Genomic DNA, 21,067 nt, shown 5'->3' with positions numbered 1-21,067 from the left:
TCTTAGCCATCAGAAGCTATTGTTGGGACAGCTACACTCAGCAGTCACCACTGTCTCCTATCCCCACCCCCTCAATTACCCAAGCACTGTAAAATCTCTGTTGGGTTGGAAGTCCGGATAAAACTTATTGGAATTGCTTTTCTAAAAGGATTAAAGATCAAATAGCTCTCCTTTAAAGTGCATGGGTTTAAATGTACGGCTATCTATCTGGACTGTGAGGGGATCTTTACAGCTCACTTCCTGGTTCTTGACTGTGCGCAGAATAGCTGAAGTGGATCATTACATAAACTATGGGTAAGTCAAGTGTGACTATATTATAGCTTAGGAAGAAGGACGCTGCGGGGCAGGTGGTATGATTGGGAGTGACTAATAATCCCATATTCCTAGTCTTAAAATCTTCCCAGAGGGAAAAGTGAGACCTCACTTATAAGTAAGACCACAGATTTGGGAGTGTCTTTGTCCGTCCTACAAGGAAAGAAAATAACTAAAGTAGAAAACTGAAACGTTTTATCAGTCAGCCCTGAGATGATTTTTGGCTTAAAATTTCTTATACTTGCTTTCTTGGGTCATTGCAAGTCACAGCGCTCAGGACCAGACCAAGGGCTGACTCACCTGGATGATATCCAAGGCCAGGTCAGACCAATACAAGCAGTTGTGCTCATAGTCAAAGTCTAGGGCCACTGCTGCCCGCAACCCAATGAGAGGCAACTGCTCAGTGGCTCCTGAGGCTAGGTCATAGCGGTGGATGGACTTCCGCATAGCATATAGGATGAATTCGTTCTCCTCTGCACAGACACACAAAACAATAGGGAGAGTGAATCTAGACGACGCTGAAGAGATCCCAGCATGTCTGACCCATTTTTTCCCTCACACACAAACCTCAGAGCCACTGGCACATGGCGTAGATCAAGTGAAAGAGCACAGGAATCCAGTCTTAGAAGGTGTGTAACAGAAAAACATTTCTGCCTTGGGCATGTTACTTAAACTCGTGTGAATCTTAAACAAGTTTCCTCATCTGCAAAGTGTATTATTTATTATTTTTTTGGTTTGTTTTTAATCTAAATTCCCCCAGTAGGCATGCTCCAACATCCAAACTTATGAGCTCAGCCTAAAAATCACTAATCACACGTGACAAAATAATGACACCAGTCAGTATGTTGTCCTCATCATGTGCCTGTATCACATGGCACCATAATTTTGTGAACTAGAAGACTTGTAGCTAAATTTTCTAATCTGTAGACTTGTAGTTAAGTTTTCTAATCTGTTTGTTCACCTGTTCAATATTGTTCACGATGGCATATGCCAATTATACCAATCTATTACATTTTTAAAACAATAATACATTTGTTCTTGACTACTTACAAAATGTTTTCCAACATAATTTTCACAAAAATCCTATTCCTACATAACACTTACACAACGCACATACTATGTAACAGACACTGTTTAATCCTCATTAACAACTGTATAATGGGAGAGCTACTATAACACAATTTTAGAAATGAAAAAATTGAGATCAAAGAGGTTAAGTAACTCACTCAAGGTTACACAACTACTAAGAGGCAGAGCCAAGACTCGAACCCAGCAGTCTGGATCCAAAGTTTATATTTTAAACACTATACAATGCTGTCTCTTATTATGTAAATACTAATATTGCCATTTTTAAGTTGTAGAAATAGAAGCCCAGAGTTCCTAAAGAGACTTACTTAATGACAGATAACAAGTAACTGGAAAAACTAGTGCTCTCTCTTCCATTTAGAGAACAGCTTGGAAAACACTAAGATTCTTCCAAGAGAATGGAGATGAGCAACATACGGGAACCCATGCTGAAAGCACCCAATACATTGCACATGAGACCAAATGCAAATAAATCTGAGTTCCTTTGCTGAATGTCCACATAGTTACTGCTATTTTGGTTTTATTTTCCCTCCCTTTCTAATTCCATTTATTCACTGAGTTAACATGTACTAGACACCTGCTTTATAAAGGCTTCAATATAGATAATGCACAAAAATATAAATCTACCTACAACTTTTAATAAAGTTTACCTTCTTTTCCTTTGGTCTCACACTTCAGTTCAAAAGTATTTAAGCTACCTCATGATAATTAATCTCTCCTTTCGATTTCAAGAAAACCTTTCCACTATAATTCCCAGTTAAGGGGGCAGTCAAGATGAAACTGTCCAGCTTGTAAATGACATTGAAATCAAGGACTCTTGCCAAAGCTGCCACATAGAATCATGGAGAACACATTCACAGCAGCAAGTCTTTCACTCCCTATCTCTCTCTAATATCTATAAACCTCATTTTGTTGCTTTGGTTTTTTTTTTCTTCTGACCAACAAATGCCTTCACAGTAGAGTCTGAGTCCAGAAATACTTGCTTTAGGATTAGGTACAAAGGAACATGAAACATTTCCATGTGTAATACTTAACTTAGAAAAGGAAGAGAATTCCTTGATCAATTCCAGCCATACATGAGCACAGCATAGAAATCTATGTTACTATAGCATTCATAAAAGAAAAAAAATACTTAATTCATTTAAATTAAAATCCTTTCAGATGCCCAGATTATCTCATCTTTGCAAAGATGTTATGGTTCCCACTGGTCTTATGAAACCATCTTTTCCTTCTTTGGTACATCCCTGCCTTTAGTTCCATTTTTTTTTAATATAATATTTAGAAGGTGGCTTATACTACAAATGAGATTTGTTTCCACTTCATTCCCTGTTCTATCCTCTCCTTTATCAAAATAGCTTTCTTATCAGTTTAAACAATTTTAAATAAACTGTTTTGTCCCTCGCTAAATTATCTTCGGAAATATTTATTATAAAAGTATGTACTACAGCCCCTTAAGAACAATCATTCAAACCCTACTAACCCAAGCCCTCATCAATAACAGCTCTTATGAAGGGGATATTTGAATATTATCTGCTCATTTGTGAGAATATGCTGAAGTCATGTTCTTTTTAAGTCTCCACAGTGGGTATGCTAATTACTCTGGTTATGATGGAAGATTAAATTAAGGGACTAATGAGCTTAGCATGAAAAATACAGGGCAAGCTGGTGAGCAGTGAGCAAAAGAGAGAGCCACTCTGCCCTGCCTGCAGAGGATGACATGCTTCTCTCATGATTCATTTGGCATTTGTAGCTGTTCCATTAGACAATACCACTGCTGATGGAAGTCAGCCCCAATCATTTCCCTTCACCAAGAGGTATGAGCAGGATGAAGGGCTCAGAGGGAATAAGGAACCTCTACATGAATAAGAACTAGAAACAGAGTGAAGAAAAAAAAAAGATGCTAAGAGATTAACTCTTTGTTAAGAGATCAAAATTTCATGTGTGTATTTCAAAATACCTCAACATGTGCCATCACCACTAAATCAACTTAAAACATACTTAGAACACACTATATCTTATAGCGTGTGCATGTAGTCCAAAAAAGTTTTTCTTAATTAGTATGCATAATGATCATCTAAGATAATGGGAATGACATTTATTTGCCACTTGGCTGATGTCTAGGTGAGCATGGGCTTAGAATCTGAATTTTAGCTTTGTTACTTACCAGATGTGACCTTAAATAAGTCATTTAACCCTCTCCTTTGATCATGCTTCCTCATATTAAAAAAAAATGGAGCTAATGATATCTGTCTCACTGGGTAGTCATAAGAATTAAAATGACGACACATGGAAAAGTACATTAAAATGTATAAAATTCTGTTAAAATATTGTTTATAATTATTTTTACAAAAATTAAGATAGACCAATTAGCTACTTCTCAAAAATCCACAAGTCTCTATATTCGGCTATGACAAACAGATCAAGGTACACACAAAAGGCCTATGGGCATCCCTCATTTCCCCATGCCTAGAATACAACAGATGCCAAATAAACATTTTTCAATGAACAAAGGAGATTTCTTTCAAAAAACATTCTCCATTCCTATAATGTCATAAGTCTATAAATAAATTTAGTTTGGATCCCAAGTTTAGAGAGCTCTGTGATGCTTGTAACTTCTACTCTTTTTCTCCGCTAAGTTAGAAGAGCCACAAGGCTGAATCTGGGTAAGATCATAATTATGCTTCAATGACGGCTCAAGAAGTCAAAGGAAAGAAATCACCTCTTACCTGCCAAGGGACAGGGGACCAGTTCTCCTTCTAGTCGTGCTTCAACATCTCCTCCACTACAAGTGTCCCCAGAAATCTTCCGATAGCTGTCATCCCCCACCCCAAGAAGAAGAGGTCAGAAACACCAAAGAACAGTCACAAAGGCTTTGTAACTGGGAATATATTTCCTATCCAAGGACAATGAAGTTCATCTATTCACTTCCCCATAGAATAGGAAGAAGGATGTTTAATCATTCTGAATCGGTTCTGTTTGCAATTAGATTAGGCAACCCAGACAATTTGGAGTGCTGTCCTAGGCAATAGTTTTACATATATCTCTTCAAAAAACTCCTATGAAGATATATCCTTACTAAAATTTGTGACTTAAGATACAACTAGAGTTGTAAAGAAACTTATAGACTTGCATTTTTTTTTTCTCACTGAGGGCAGAAGAATTTGCAAATGTCAATGCCCAAACTACTTGAAATTTGCTAACTTAGAAATCTAGCATTTGGAGTATGAAAGATACCTAGGTGGTCCACTATGCTCTCTCATATCAAGGGCAGATCTCCACCCCTCCACAGTGTCCCTGACATGGCAACCTTTGTGAGACGTACCCTCTTGTTCTCCTGTAAGTAGAACCCACTGGACAAGGCACAGGAGGGGAGTATGATTTCCCAAAAAACTCTGGATCGGGAACACAAACCTCTAGTGACAAATCTTCACTCATCTTGAAGCCGAAGTCACTGAAAAGGCAATCAGGGTTTGTTAAGGCCACTGGTTTACACACTTCGGGCATTTCAGTACCAACCCTTGTGACTTCTGCCATACTGCCTGCCACCTGTATTATAAGTACCTCTTAAAGACTACTCACTTTTCTGCACTAATACATTTCCAAAAGAAACTTGATATCAGAACCATAATTACAAACCACTATCATATGACATAAACAAAAACAATATAAGTCATGCAAAAAAAAAATAATATTCATTTTTTTGCTAGATCCAGTTCCCTATCCAAAGACGCTGGGCCTGCCCTCTCTTTGTTAAAAGGGATTAGCAAATGTTAAAGAATTACTAACACCTAGTGAGACTTTCTTCTTAACATGATTAGAATAATTAAAAGAAATTTAAAAGAACAGTACTTTTACTTAACAAGGTTTCGGTTTTTTTTTTACTAACGTTATTTAAGACCATGTCCACGTACTACTTAAAATCACCTTGGGTGCCTCATCCTGCACTTTGGGACACAGTGGTTTGATCCACGAGACCTTCTGCATTTTGGGGGCCACATCTCTGCCAAATCACCCAGCTCAAGGGGCCGAGTAGCAAGCAGGGGGCCCCGGCCTACTCTCGGCTCTGCCCTTAACCACATGACTTCCCTCGGATGCACTGAACAGCTCTAGGATGAGCTGTGCTGTATACTTCCCGAGGCCCTGCCCAAACTAGAATTTTGCAATTCAAAGGTATTTTCCACCTGAAAGGCTTCATTTACTCTTTTTGGTTCAACAAATATTTACTGAAACATCTACTATGAAAAGTATTAACAAGTACAGGGCAAAGAGGTTTGTGTTTATATTGTGTCATATCTATATTTAGCACTTTGTAGAAAATTATTCAAAAGGGTTTTATTACTGTATCAAAGAGGTCTTATTCCTTATATTAGGTAATTTTTACTGGATGGCTGCTTTAAATCTTTTGGGGGACTAAGTGGAACATTAGCTAATTGCTTATTTTCCTCCAATGGCAGAGCACCCTTCTTAGGCAGGTTTCTTCAAGCTGTAAGCAATAACGTAGAAGGCAGTAAAAGCACTTTAGAAGGTTAAAACCAGCTTCCTGCCCCGCCTTCCCCCAAAAACAGAAGATTGCAAAATTTGTCACACTTAAAAGTAAATGTTATCTCATAAAACTTTTTTTTTAATTACATGCATGCATGTGTCTACATATATAAGTATGTGTAGGTACAGGGTCATACCAGAAAATGCACTGTGTACTAGGGGTTGCAAGTCAAGAATTTGAAAGCCACACTTCTTGGCAGTGTGGGGAAACATGGAGATGTAAAAGAGTCAACTATATATATATATACACACACACACACACATACACTTTGAAATATATATATATATTGAAATATATATATTTATTTATATATATAGATGTATATATAGATATAGATAGATAGATCTATCTATCTATCTATATATACATCTATATATATCTATCTATATATACATATATATATATATATATAGAGAGAGAGAGAGAGAGAGAGAGAGATACATCTATATATATATATATATATATAAAGATGTAAAAGAACCTACCCCTGAAACCAGGGAACATATGGGCCAATGGCTGAGCTCCCCAGAGAGGTTTGAAGGGACTATCAGAAGTAACCTGACTTTTGAATGTAGTCATCACTCAGGAGTTGAAATAATGAACAGATCCTACAAGCTCACTCGTTCTCATTTCCTCTCCTGTTGTCCATTTCTGGACCATTTCCCTTCTCACTACCATAGTCCAATGCCAAACATTTCCAAGAGTGACATAGTCAGGTTGGCTCTTTTCTAGCAGCTACAGCAAACAGATGAACAGTAATAAGATGACCTGAAATCAATACATCATTTTCATGGGTCATCACCCCCACACTCTCATTTGGCCTGAAGCCCATGCCATGAGGGGCAAGGAAGGTAGTTTTCATGGTATATAATAAAAACTTAGCAACCACCAGGTTTCTACAGGTCAGTGGGGTTGGCATGGTGGGCCAATGAGAGCCAAGCCAGTTTACCAAGAAGGCACACTAGCCCATGGTTCCTGGTTTTTGTTGTTGTTGTCAGGCAGATTTTAGAGAAAGGACATAATAGTGGTCATCAGGAAAAAAATCAAAGATTTGTTAGGTTTCCATTTTTTTTAATATATATGTTTTTGATTTTGTTTTATTTTAAAGTACTTAATGGGGATAAAAGAAGGAAGAGATTGGGCATCATAACCTTTTGCATGGTTAGGGCCTCTAGAGTCAGGGGTACTACCTTGGGCCAGCAACGCTCTCAGATTAGAATTACAATTTCAGGGTATCTAATGGAGAGCAGAAGGCAGCAAAGAGGCATTGGATTGACATCACTGGAAACATCACACAGCTCTATGAATTCGCCATGGAAGCGTCTATGCTGCTATCTTAGGAGTACACAGCTTTCAAAGGGCATGAGCATTGCCACGTCTTGTACTGTCCAAAGGCTGCTGTTCAAAGGATGGGTTTGCAGATAAGCAGCATCAGGATCAGCAGAACTTCAGATTCTCAGAACTACTGAGTCCGAACTTGCATTTTAACAAGATCCCAAGTCATTCGTATGTATATTCAAGTTTGAGAAACATTGGTCTGTCTAGGACAGGAGTTAACCAAATCTTATTAGCTGTTTTAGCGAATAAAACTTTATAGGATCACAGTCATGTCTGTTCACCCATGACTATTTTCACGCTACTACAGGCAGAGTTGAGTGGCTACATCAGAGACAATATGGCCTGCAAAGTCTGAAACATTTACTATATGGCCTTGTTCCAAACTCTGGACTAGAACACATCAGAGGTTTCTGGCTTTAGTCAAGAAAAGTGTGCTTCTCAAAGCAAACTTTAGTTTCTTTATACCTCAGCAACTACTGAAAAATGAATTATGTGTTTATGTTCAATACCCATGCTCTACTAACAGCCCTGCCTAATCTGGGATGATTTTGTGCTGGGTTACAGACTTGAGAGACTGCCTAGGACCTCTGAGGACCTCTGTGCTCTACTGCTTCCTAAAGCTAAGCTCTGTTCTGATTTTCAACTCTCCTCAGGAGCCTTCAAAGATTCCCTTCTGCTTACAGAATACGGTCCATAACCTTAGGTCTCTACCCCTTTTGGATTCTCTCTTTTCAGCCTCATTTCCACTCATTGACCCCACCTCATATACCCAACAAGGCATTCAAACTAAACAGCCAATTATTTCTCTGCCTCCATGCCTTCACACTGCTGCTACATCTTCTCAAAATGCTCCTGTCCACATATCCAGATGCTTCCTTAAGGCCCATCTCACACAGTGCTTCTTCCAAAAACTTCCCAATTCCCCAAGAACAAATCACAAGTCTCCTTCTTCCTTTCAATATTCACAATAAAAGTACATCCTCCAAGGTACTTGCAGCTTTCCATATCCTTTTACAATTATTTGTGAGCACGTCGTTTATTCTGCTTTTAGCATTCTCAGCAGTGCCTTGGCTACCTCGCTCAAGGACTAATGAATATAGATAGATAGATGATAGATAGATAGATAGATAGATAGATAGATAGATAGATAGATATCTACACACACACACACACACACACACACACACACACACACACAACGCTCACGGTAACATTCCCTCATTTCACATAAAGAAATAAATTCCCTTTAAAAGGGAGCGTCTAAGAAAAGGAATTACCTATAATGGAAGTTCAGCATGTTCCTTGTTTGGGTTGCCCCATTGAAACAAACCCCAGAGCCATCTATTCCTGAATGGATTACCACAGCTTGCCAGGTAATAACGCCTCTACCGCACCACACAGCTATAGGGACTAAATGGAATAACCTACATAAAAAGTACCTAGAACAATTCCTGGCACATAAAAGGTACTTAAATATTTGTTCCCTATGGTTCCCTTCCTTTCCTCAGGGGAATGGACCATATCCTAGCCTGTTTCCCACGCTGCTGAGAATAAAACACAACTAAATCCCTAGGCATTGATGAAGAACCAACCATTCATAGTCCTCTCGGGTGCAGGAACAGTTGGACACGACCACTGGCCTGTCAAAGTCTTCTCCATTAAAGCACGTTGCATGAGGGGTCCTCCGCTTAAAAACAGTCTTGTGTCCTAGCAAACACTCGTTGCCCCGCTCATCAGATGGTGACCACAGCTTGTAGTCATTGTCTGTGCAGGGAACCCCTGAGGAAAGGAAATACAGCATTAGGGGCAGGCCCATGTAGGGTTTCCTGTCCTTCCTTCCCATCAGCCCAGTCACCCACTTCCCACGATCCTGTTGTTGCCTGGCAAGCACACACGCCTCTAGAGCTGTCCCAAGCCTCCAATCAGCTTGCTTTGAGGCCGAGTGACACCCACACAAATGAAAATGATACCCCCTGAAATACAGATGTTTATCTGAGAAAGCTGAGAAGAAGCAAGCCACCTTTGGCACTATCTAAACTTCTGATATATTTTAGCACATTCCGTAGTTCCTTTTAGAAATAGGTGCCTAGAGGTGTTTATCTGCTAGGGAGTTAGGGAAATGCTGAATCTTTGATAGATGGTATCATTCAGGAGTACAGTTCCCCCACCTGCTTTCTGGGGTAGTGTGGGAACATCCAGTAGTATGGCCTGAGAGCAACAGAGAATTTTCTGTCAATGCACAGAAAGTGCAGGGTCTTCACGGAAGGATGAGAAATGGTAAGACAACTTGGATGATCACTCCATCTACCCATATGCACCCCAAATTTAAATAGAGTGGTGTCTACGGGAATTTCAAAGTAAACCTATGTCAATATTAGTACTTTATGTCTTTTTTATATATACATATCTTCAATCAGATTAAATGTTGCCTGAAAATGATGAACAACTGTCAACTCAATGCCATTCGAATTAGCAAGTACTTATTAAATTCTTACTGCCTGAAAGGCTATCAGGCTGTGCAGTTCATGTAAAACAAGTGTACAGAGGACAGGTTCTTATTTCCAAGGACCTTATAATCTAGTTAATCAGAGATGACACACATACAGAACAGATACAAATTTATAATTCAAGGCAGATGAGTACACTTATACTCCGGACACAGAGAAGAGGGGAGGAGTCTCCTGGTTGTAATATTAGCAGCCAAACACACTGGATGCTGAAACATGAAAAGGATTTCGATTAGTGGAAATTGAATGGGTAACACAGGGGGCATTCCAGGCAGAGAAAAAGGAAAGGTAAGCGGGGCAGGGAAGGAAGGTGTTTATTTCTCCTTGGTTACTTACATATTTTGTGCCTAGACTAGCAGATCATGACGAGATCCTAAACAGCTCTGAGAGGACCCAGACCCATTTGACACACTGCCTTTCACATAGTAGTTACTGGCTGAATTTATCAAACTACAACTGCTAATTTAGAAGAATGTCTTTCATTCATTCATCTATTCATTCATTCACATGTTTAACACACATAGTCCTAAACCTACTATGTGTCAATGACTGCATAAGGAAATGAGAATACAAAAAAATAACACATGATCCTATTAAGAATCGCCCGAGTAACAGCCTATATATTTCTCACTCACTTACTCTATATATGCCCATCTCCTTAAACAGATCATAAACTTTTCTGAGGACAAAGTATCTAAGCTGATGCCCTGGTCAATAAATATTTCGATGAAAAGAGCTAAGGAGGCAGCAGCTTACCCAGGGCATCCGTGGCATTGACTTGGAGGATCAGCCAGCTGTGGACAGTCTCTTTGCTGGAGCCAAAGATGGTGAAGACAGTGCTCTTCTCACCAGGTTCTGTAAGGAGCCCATACACAAACACTGGCTTCTCGGAGAAGATGAATGTTTTCCAGGTCTCCCCTTCATTGGTACTGTATCTGCCCAAATGCAAGTGAAAAGATCCTTGCAGTTAAAGTCTCTCCAGCAAGGGCTTGGTTTCCAGATAACACTCCCAATAATAGGAACCAGGACTCCTTGGAGAAATGGCTTATCCTGAGCTAAAGTACGGAAAGTTTAAGGTTGTGCCAGAAAGAAAAGAAGTGCTCAGAGACTAATAGAGTCAACACAAAAGGACATGGGAGCTACCTCAATGGACTCCAATTGGCCAAATTTAGGAAAATTTGAACATAAAATAGAAAAATGATGGAAATAGATTATACACTGAATGAAAATAGAGAATAAGTTTCTAAATGACACTAAAAGAGAGAAGGGGAAGAGACTTTCTTCTTATATTCAATGCTACCTAATAAATGTTGAAAACTATGACAGAATGATAAAACTGACTGTTCTGTAACCCTCACTATAATAATTGACTCAGACAAGATCATCACTAGATGCTAAATCACTGGGTGAGAAGCACTGGGGACCAGGGTGGTCACATGATCTAAAGATAACCCAGATTAAGGGAGAAATGTCATTTTTACAGCAGACCATGTAAGAATCACAACCTTCACCAAAATTGGCATCACAAATAGTGGGACAACCTGACACTATGTGCTTCCAATAAAGCAATGAGGATAACACATCATCTGTATACTATTCTATACAATTGAACAAATCCAGAATGTAAGACATTCTACAAGACAACTGGTCTGGAGTCTTCAAAAAACAAACAAACAAACAAACAAAAAAACAAGATTATGAAAACAAACAAAAAAGGCAGAAGGCTTGTTACAGATTAAGAGACTAAAGAGTTGTAACTACCAAATGCAATGTGTAAAGCTTGACTGAGTCCTGGATTAGAAAAAAGAGTAGCTATAAGAATATGGAATTGAGAAAAGATAAATGTAGTCTATAAGTAATATTTAGTTCATGTTAATTTCCTTAGATGTGATAATCCTGATTGTGTAAAAATACCCTTATTTATTGGAGATATAAGTATTGATAGGTAGGTAGCTAGGTAGGTAGAGAGACAGATGATAGATTGACAGAACGGCAAGCAGGCAGAGAGACAAACAGGATAGATAATACATGGGTAATAGAAGTTAAGCAGATGGGCAAAATATTAACAACTAATAATTCTATGTGAAGATTATATAAATGTTCTATATAATTCTTCCAATTTCTCCTGTGGTCTTAAAAATTAAAAAGTTGGATGAAAAGTATGTCCTGAGAAAAGTCTGTAAGGCCAACAATTCTATCAGAACAAAAAAAACAAGCCCTTGAAAAAAGAAGCAGCACTGAATTTAACTGTACTGATTTTAAATTATCTTTTGTATTGAAGAGGAGGAGGAGAAGGAGAAAATGTGCCTAATATTTGCTCCTTCACCCAGTAGGCTGGTGAGATTCTCCACATGAGAAACCACTCGATTAGAAATTTCATTAGGATCACAGAGTTATTAAAACTCCCTGAAATCCTAATTATATATTTTTTTAAAAACTTATTTTTCTTTCAATTTCCCCATGTTTTTGAGATTTTCATATACTCACTCAGGATCTTAATATTTGACATAAATCTTATCATGGCATCATTCAATCCAAAATCTTCCTCCCATATTGTGATTACTAAAATTGATACTTCTGAAAGAAGGCTATGCATTAAACCAAGTGGTGATGTTATGAGGCAACATAAAAAATGTCAGTAGGGAATAAGTGATCTCTTCTACAGATCTTCGAAGAGGAGAAATTCTCATCTGGCTGATATGCTTTTGGTTTAAGTTAATTTTGAGGCAGATATGGGGATAAGTTAACTCATTCAATCTCCTTCTTGTATCAGTGAGATGAGCAAAAGTCTTAGTACCACTTTTAAAGTAGGGTAACAATACAGAATATTCTTTTCTTCATAAGAATTTTTGTGGACCACACAGAAAAAAATCACTCCCAGTGAAACAAACAAATCCCAAAGTGCTGATAAATGGTTTGATCTCAACCCAAAATAAGACATCTAGTTCTCACAGAGCTGGACCCATTTGTCAATGAGCTGGATAATAAAAATCAGGAACGTAAATCTACCGAATTTGCAAAGGGCACAAGGCTACTTGTACAGATAATAAATACCAAAAACAGTTAAAAGGTGATAAGAACATCTGCCCCTCTATAACTCATAGGGTGGAAGAAATCACATGGAGTTAGAACGACGTGAAAGAGGGCAGCTCTCTCTGGAACTCTCTTACTAAGTGTTTATTTACTACTAGCATTAGGTGCTGCAATCCAGTGAATAGGTTAACTGCTGCCTCCCATGCTCTGGAACTGTGGAGCTGCTTCCAGAACTCAGGTCCAGAAAAGACAGCTGCTCTGCTAGGTGTAGTCTTTCCAGCAGCTTTTCAGGACTCCTAGGAACCCGGAAATCCCCTATGAGGAAAGATGCTTTGGGACAAGTACAAAGCATTATTAGTAACTACCAATAATATCGTTATGCTAACAGGAAAACTGCTGAGAAGCAATGGAAAATGATCTCATCCTTCATGATCAAGCCAACAAACTTGTGTTTGGGTCTTTTTTGGTCAATGTGCAAAAACACAACAGCCCCTTCTGAGCAGAAAGCCGAACACAAACAAGAAAATCCTGCCTCCCCTGAGCAGGTCCATGGTGACAGTATGCTAAAAGAATGAGTAAGTGAATCCCCAGGACATATTCTTATTTACTCATTTCAAATATGTAGACACATGAGAGAAACAAAGTGTTCCACTTCTTGCTCTCAATTTCAATGAACTAATAAAGGTAACAGCCTCAGTGGAGAATCAAGGCAGAAGCTGAAAGGAATAACAGTCAATTCTTAGTTATCTGTACTAATCAGGGAGAAAAAGACATAAATAATTTAAAAAGAACAGGAAAAAAAAAAACCCAAAACCTTACTTTAAGTAATGTTCCACCTCTATCCTCACTAAATAGCTTTATTAGTTATTGATGTTACTCTGCTTCCTCAAGGTTGGGTAAGCTTTGGGTTGGAAAGCTCCCTTTCAAAACAATCCCTTCCCCAAGCCTCTCTCTCCAGCTGTCTCAGAAACGAAATAGAGTCACAGTAGGCCTGGTCAGCTCCCAAAAGATGCCTCACTCGCCTTAGTATCACCAGTATCTACAACATCTGGTTCATTATAGATGTTCAACAAATGTTTGTGTAATTGACCTGAAACTACACCTAACAGAAATGCAATCCAGTTCCAGCTTGGGCCCTAATTAGTGACAGTCATAGTATTTCCTCATGTAAAAACTAAGGAAGGTGGATTGAGTTATCTCTGGTGCCTCTGGGCACCAACAGGTTGCAGAAAACCAGGGCCTCGCACTCAAATTTGAACTCCAGGTACTGTCATTTCCACAGAGCATAATGGGAGGCCCTCTCCCCCATCAGGACTGTACAACTGCCACATTATTGCATCTTTTCCAGTTTCATGAATTAGTAAATAAGCAATCTTGGAAGACCAAGTGTACATGACCTATTTATTGAACAATCAAATATTTACTAAGTGTCTCCTAGCCCCTATAAAATAGAAACACTTCTCTACAAAGACCTTGCTAATGAATTGTGGAATGCAGGCATATAATGAAAAGGTAACTAACAAAAGGAGTCAGTATGTGATCAATGCCAAATTAATGAGATAGCCAATAAATGCTTTAAGACCTGAAGGAGAGAGTGATGTGGGGGATGTGGCAGACACAGAAGGGGCCTGAAGCCCTAGACAAGCAACAGAAATCCAACTTGGTCCAAAGCAGCCTTCACTCATGCATGGGTATAACAGTTGACTGCCATTGTGGTTTAAGGATCTGAACGAACTACCACATTATTTCCTGCTTTTCTTCTGATGAAGCCGACAGCAGCACGCAGTGACAGGTCAAAATCAGAGCAGCAAGAGAAGCTAAAAAACTCTGTGAAAAACCTACTGAGTAAATACCAGGTGGTTACATATTTTTGCCAAGCTCAGGCTGATATTTTGGACATGTACACCTACCAATAGGAGGCCTGTACATATTTTCATATTTACAAATATTTCATTTGAACCATACATACAAACACCTCCAAATAACCTATACAAATAGAGGAATGCTGTAGTGTCCATAATCCCCAGAGTTTACAACATCAAGTCATTTTTAAATGTCTGGGGAGGGCATTGTGATTTTCTGGCAGCAGGTTTATTTTCCTGATCATGTTTTGTACCAGCTATTGCAGCAATGATGCTGTGCTTCCTGAGCACATATGCACCGACAGATGGTGTAAGAGAACTAGAATGATGCTAACTACTTCACAGAAGCCGGCTTGGAATGCAAATGTAATGTGTAGAAAATTAAATGAGGAAAATCAGGAACTGACTCTATTAGTGACTGTCATGCAAAGAATGAAATGTAATCCTAGGAAGTTAAACTATGCCCCCTACAATATTTCTTATAGTAGTTTCCCAAATATCACATTGTGTACTTGTATTATCTTACTTCTAGAGGATAGACTCCTTCAGAGTGGGGGAAAACATCCTATTTATTGTTAAATACACTGTACCTCCCAGAATTAGTGCTTGCTAAATGTGTGAAATGAAAATTAATAAATTGATGGATAAATAAATGACGGTATAAATGTGAAAAGATCTGTGCTTTGTGACAGTCTTCGCCTGAGCACACACTAATCTGAATGTGGATACAGAGTGTTGCTTAGAAACAGAGCTTCTTCTGACTCTTGGCTCTAAAGGAAGCAGCTGACCAGTGCCACACAGACGAGAAACAACCAGGTGGAATGCCAAGCACCAGTACTTTGCTTTTCTCTGCTTCTTGGAGACCAGACTGCTCAGCACATGTCAAATTAACCACAGGGGAAACCATCTGCTAAGATCTCTTTTTCAAACCACCCACCTCTCTCTTGATGCTGGCCCTGTTTCTAAAAGGAGCAAAGAAAAAGGCTTTCTTCTCTGCACTAAAGATGATTAGAGAAGCCCTCTCCATCTCCTTTAGTAATTCATCTTGTGGTTTCAGCTCAAAACAGGAAGAAGTGAGGTGCCAGTTTGCCCTGACCTAACATTAACAAAATTAACTTTTGTCCTGACAGACAAAAGTAATCAAAGGACTAGTTCAGATAAAATCAGAATTCAGGAGGCAGAGGTTACAAACTACCAACATTGTTGCTTTTCAGAGCAATATATTGCAAAGAGTACAGAACATAATTTAGAGACAAATGGAGAGACATTGGGCAAGTTATTTTACCTTGCTGAGCCTCAGTTTTCTCATCTGTAAAATGAAGTGGTTAACCCCAAATATCCCTTCCATATCTATCTGCAAGAATCTCCAAAATTAAATATATCATAAAAGTCAGTCAGCTATCAAGTTATATGTATTCTGAAATTATTACTCATGTATTATTTATTGTTATTTGTTATTATCCTTTCTATGAATAAATCTCTGTGTCACACGCAAAACAATGAAAGACAATTTAAAGAGTCTCTAGTTAATTTTTTAGTCAGAATTATTCGATATTTATACAGAGTTGTACTGTTTCAAATCAATAAAATCATTTTATTTATTCCTCATGTCACCTCTTTGAGATAGGAAAGGCAGATTATTATTCCAATTCTATCGATAAGCAAAGTTTAAGTGATTTCTTGACAACACAAATTGTGCTGTCAACAGCCCAGCGCTGGAGAGAGATAATCCGGGTATAATCAGACTTAAATTTCTGGGAGAACAGTGTGATGTTAAAAAAAAAAAAAAAGCTTCATCAGAGATACTTACTTCAACTCATTGGTTTCCATGCCCTGGGAGATAGCCATGATGATGCCGCCATGGTCTCCCCAAGTATAGTAGTGAGGTCCAGGAAGTGCCTAAAGGGGAAAAGTCAATGCTGATGCCACTGCTGTGGATGTGACTGGACAGAAACCATGCACACATGCCCACACATAGGTGCACGCACGCATGCACACATGCACACAGCAGCCATATAGACCACTTTAGTACAACTTTTCATTTTCCAGAACATATACACATCCATTATCTCATCTGCTCTGCACAGCCCTGGGGATGGGAAGAGCAAGTTCTCACAAACAAATTTTTTTTCTCAAATGAAGAAACTAGAGTTGCTATTAAAGTGGCAAACTATAAAGACAGGAGTCAAACCCAAATCCCTGACTCTCATCAATAAGTGATTAAAAATTAACCAACCAGAGTTCCAGTTCTTCTATGATGGTATAAGCCTATCTTTCCTGCTGATTACAACTAAAATCTTTGGACAAAATACAAAAGACAGCTACCTGAAGATGCAGAAAAGTAAACAAAATCAAGCAGCCTGTGGAGGGGATCTGAAACCTAGAGAAGCCACACAGCTGGAGTTTCCTGGTATGGCTTTGCCTCAAGGGAAAGCGCCAGTTATGGATTACCTCAGTCTCAGCCAGTCAGGTAAAACTTCGACACAAACTGTTTCTGCCTAAGGAACCAAGAAAAGAAGCCCCTCCCTACAGGCCAGGGAGAATGTGAGTAGAATCCTACAAGAGTGCTGAAGAAGTAAATCCTTTAGTTCTGTGTATGAACTCATGTAAGTCTCAGCCCCCTAGACTACACATGTGTGGAACAGACACAAGCCAGCATAGCAAAGGCTTAGCAAACTGAAATGAGATTTCATCTATCACCCACAGAATTCAAGACAGAACTTATGGTATGAGTCTAAACAGGTTATTATTACATGCTAAAACAAAAATATCCACATATTCCAGAAGATTTCATTTCATGCATTTCATTCATTGTCCATGAAACAATCTAAAATTACTAAATATACAAATCTATCTGTAGAATGCATCCAGTTTTCAAGGGAAAAGACATTAGGTGCCACTCTCAAGATGATGCAAATGTTGAAATTACCAAAGACTTCAAAATAGTTATCATAACTGTGTTCCATGAGGTAAAAGAAAATACATTTGAAATAAATGAAAGGTAGGAATTTTCTCCAGAGAAATAGAAAATATTTAAAAGAAAAAAATTTTGAACTTAAAAATATATTTGAACTAAGAAATTCACTAATGTATTCAATAAAATAGAAATAAAGGAATTAGCGAGCTTTAAGATAAAGAACAGTAATAGAAAAAAAATTAAATAAAAAGCACCAAGAACCTGTGGGACAATAACGAAAGGTCTAACATGTAATTGGAGTTCAAAGTGAACAGAAGAAAGGGAATGGAGCAGAAAAAAAATATCTGAATAACAGCTGAAAATTTCCCAAACTGAGTGAAAAACATAAATTTATACATTCAAGATCAGTGTCCCCAAAAAGGATGAACACAAAGAAAACCACACCTAGAGACAACATAACAAAACTACTGAAAACCAAAGATAAGGGGAAAAAATCTTGAAGCAACTAGAGAAAATTGGCACATTAAATATAGGAAAGTGATAAGTGAAATGACTATAGATTTCTCGTCAGAAACCAGGGAAGCAAGAAAATAGCAGCACATCTTTAAAGTACCAAAGGAATATTACTATCAACCCAGAATTCTATATCCAATAAACATATCTTCCAGGAATGAAGGTGAAATAAAGAGATTCTCAAACGAAGGAAAACCAAGAGAATGCATAGCATGTAGATCTGCTCTGTAAGAAATGCTAAAGGAATTTCTTCAGAGTGTAGAGAAACTCATCAGAGGAAAACAGGAATCTTCAAGAATGAAAGAAGATCAAGAGAAATGGTAAATAAACCTGGGTAAACATATAACACTGCTTTTTTCCTCCTAAGTTGTTTAAAATTAATACGATTTAAAGTGAAAACAAAAATGCCATCTTGCCGTCTTTTCAATGTATGTTGAAGGGATCGAGATCACACATAGAACAACAATAACAAAGGGATTGAGATCACACATAGAACAACAATAACAAAATGGTTGGAGGAAGAGAAAAGGGGCTATATGGTTGTAAAGTTTCAAAACATTATGTTAAGTGTTATATTAAGTGCAATATTCGAAAAAGGCCGAAAGATTGAATATGTGTAAATAAAAAACAAATAAAATATTAGACCTAAATCCAATCATAAGAATAATTACATTAAATGTTAATGATCTAAATGTTTCAGTTAAAAAATAAGAGCTTGAGAAAATGAATAAAAAAATCAGACCCTATTGTATGCTGCCTATAAGAAATACTTCAACTATGAAGACACAGTACAAAGTAAATGGATGGTAAAAGATGTATTATCTAAACAGTAAACATAAAAAGGTTGGAGTAACTATTTCAGAATCAGATAAAAGAGACCTCAAGAAAAAGAATATTCCCATAGATAAAGAAGAATATTTCATAATGATAAAAGGGACAATCAGAAGAGACAATAATTATAAATATGCATGTACTTAATAACAGAACCTCATAATACAAAAATTGACAGGATTTATAGAAAAAATAGACAATTCCACAATCATAGTTGGAGATTTCACCACTCCTCTTTCAGCAATTTATAGAAGTAGTCAAAAAAAGGAAATGAGATCACAGAAGATCTGAGCAACAGAATATCAACCAATCCATATAAATAACATCTTTGGAACACTACATCCAAATTGCAGAGTACACATTCCTTTCTAATGCATATAATAAATTCACCAAGATAGACCACATATTGGATCACAAAGCAAGCCCCAATAAATTTAAAGGGATCGAGATCACACAAAGTATATTCTGACTACAAGGAAATTAAATTAGAAATCAATAATAAGATATCTATGAAAATTTCAAATATCTGAAAACTAAACAGTCCTTTTCTAAATAACTTACCAGTCAAAGACAAAAAGCAAAGGGACATTATAAAATGATAAAAATGGTCGGGAATTAGAGAATGGCAACAATTGTACAACACATAAAAATTACTGAATTGTACACTTTTAAATGGTGAATTGTATCCCAATTTTAAAAGAAGACATGAAGAATATTCTGAGCTGAATAACAACAATAATATAACATAAATAAATTTGTGGCATGTAGCTAAAGCAGCATTTGGAGGAAAACTTACAGCTTTAAAATGTGTATATTAGAAAAGATCTAAAATCAATGACCTAAAGTTATATCATAAGAAGTTAAAAAAAGAAAAGCAAAATAAATCCAAAGTAAATAGGTAAAAATAAAAGAAAGAAAACCCTGAAGAGCAGAAATCAATAAAGTAGAAAACAGACAATAGAGAAAATTAAAATCAAAAGCACGGTCTTTGAAAATATCAATAATATTGACAAACCACTAACTTATCAAGAAAAATAGAGAAAAAAACACAAATCATCAATACCAAAATGAAACAGGTTATCAACACAGATCCTCATTAAAAAAAAAAAAAAAGAAGAAAATATCTTGAGTAACTTTAATCCAACAAATTCAATAATTTAGATGAAAGGACAAGTTTCTTAAAATATACAACTCACCAAAATTAACACTAGTAGTAGAAAATCTAAATTTTCTCTATGCTAGAGAAATTAAATTTCTAATAAAAACATTCTCAAGAAGAAAACTCCAGGTCCAGATAGTTTCATCACTGATGAATTATTCATCAAGAAAAAAATAAATAAATAACACCATTCTTACACAAACTTTGCCAGAAAACAGAAGAGGAGAGCTCACTACTCAACTTGTTTTCTTGTTTTATGACACCGGCCTAACCTTAACACCAAAACTTGGTATAATTAAGTAGGTTTTATCCCAGTAAGTCAAGGTCAGTTTAATGCCCAAGAATTAATTAATATAACATATTACTTATGTGATATTGTGATATAAGAAGAAATATATATTTTGGTCTTCATCCCTGGTTACTGGTCAGAGCTCCTAAACCTAATGTAATTTCCTATGTGATAAGAGCAACAGGAGCATCTTTTGTTGTCTTAATTGGTCTTCGACCCCAGCTCCTGATGTAGAGCTCCTAAAATCCCTATAATTTCCTGAGTGATGGAGGTGAACAGTCCGATATCCCCTGGAATTTCCTGGGTGATAAGAGAGTCTTTTATTCTAATAAGGTGATTCTTATTGGGCTCCTGGGGAGTATGGAGGCTGGTCATCAGAAAAACTAACCATGATTAGAAGCCTGAAACTTTCAGCCCCACTGCCCATGCTCTGGGGAGGGGAAAGGGCAGGAAATGGAGTTAACAATCAATCATGCCTATGTGATGAGACCTCCACTTAAAAAAAAAAATCCTAAACTACAGGGTTTGGATAATTTCTGAGTTGGGAGTACATCCTCATGTTGGGAGGATGACACATTTCAACTCCACGGAGACAGAAGCTCCTTTGCTCAGGACCCTCTGGACCTTGCCCTATGTACCTCTTCATCTAGCTGTTCATCTGTATTCTTTATAATACC

At 37.6% G+C, this 21,067-nt stretch overlaps 1 protein-coding gene across 3 annotated transcripts in view; it reads right to left on the bottom strand.

Annotated features, from left to right (window-relative positions):
- Nucleotides 1-21,067, bottom strand: part of SORL1 (sortilin related receptor 1) — a 153,249-nt gene that overhangs the window by 70,924 nt on the left and 61,258 nt on the right. For all 3 annotated transcript variants that reach the window (XM_039874716.1, XM_039874715.1, XM_039874717.1), the window contains exons 12-17: nucleotides 16,492-16,580; nucleotides 10,543-10,721; nucleotides 8,872-9,058; nucleotides 4,721-4,849; nucleotides 4,125-4,210; nucleotides 613-785 (exon numbers count right to left, since the gene is read on the bottom strand). In XM_039874716.1, coding sequence (XP_039730650.1) covers nucleotides 613-785; nucleotides 4,125-4,210; nucleotides 4,721-4,849; nucleotides 8,872-9,058; nucleotides 10,543-10,721; nucleotides 16,492-16,580 — 843 coding nt within the window. The remainder of the gene's footprint in view (nucleotides 1-612; nucleotides 786-4,124; nucleotides 4,211-4,720; nucleotides 4,850-8,871; nucleotides 9,059-10,542; nucleotides 10,722-16,491; nucleotides 16,581-21,067) is intronic.

The sequence above is a fragment of the Pteropus medius genome, unplaced genomic scaffold, assembly GCF_902729225.1.
Source record: "Pteropus medius unplaced genomic scaffold, Ma_sr-lr_union100, whole genome shotgun sequence".
Lineage (NCBI taxonomy): Eukaryota > Metazoa > Chordata > Mammalia > Chiroptera > Pteropodidae > Pteropus > Pteropus medius.
Note: the sequence above shows the minus strand (reverse complement) of the source record. Positions and strands in the feature narration are given on the sequence as shown.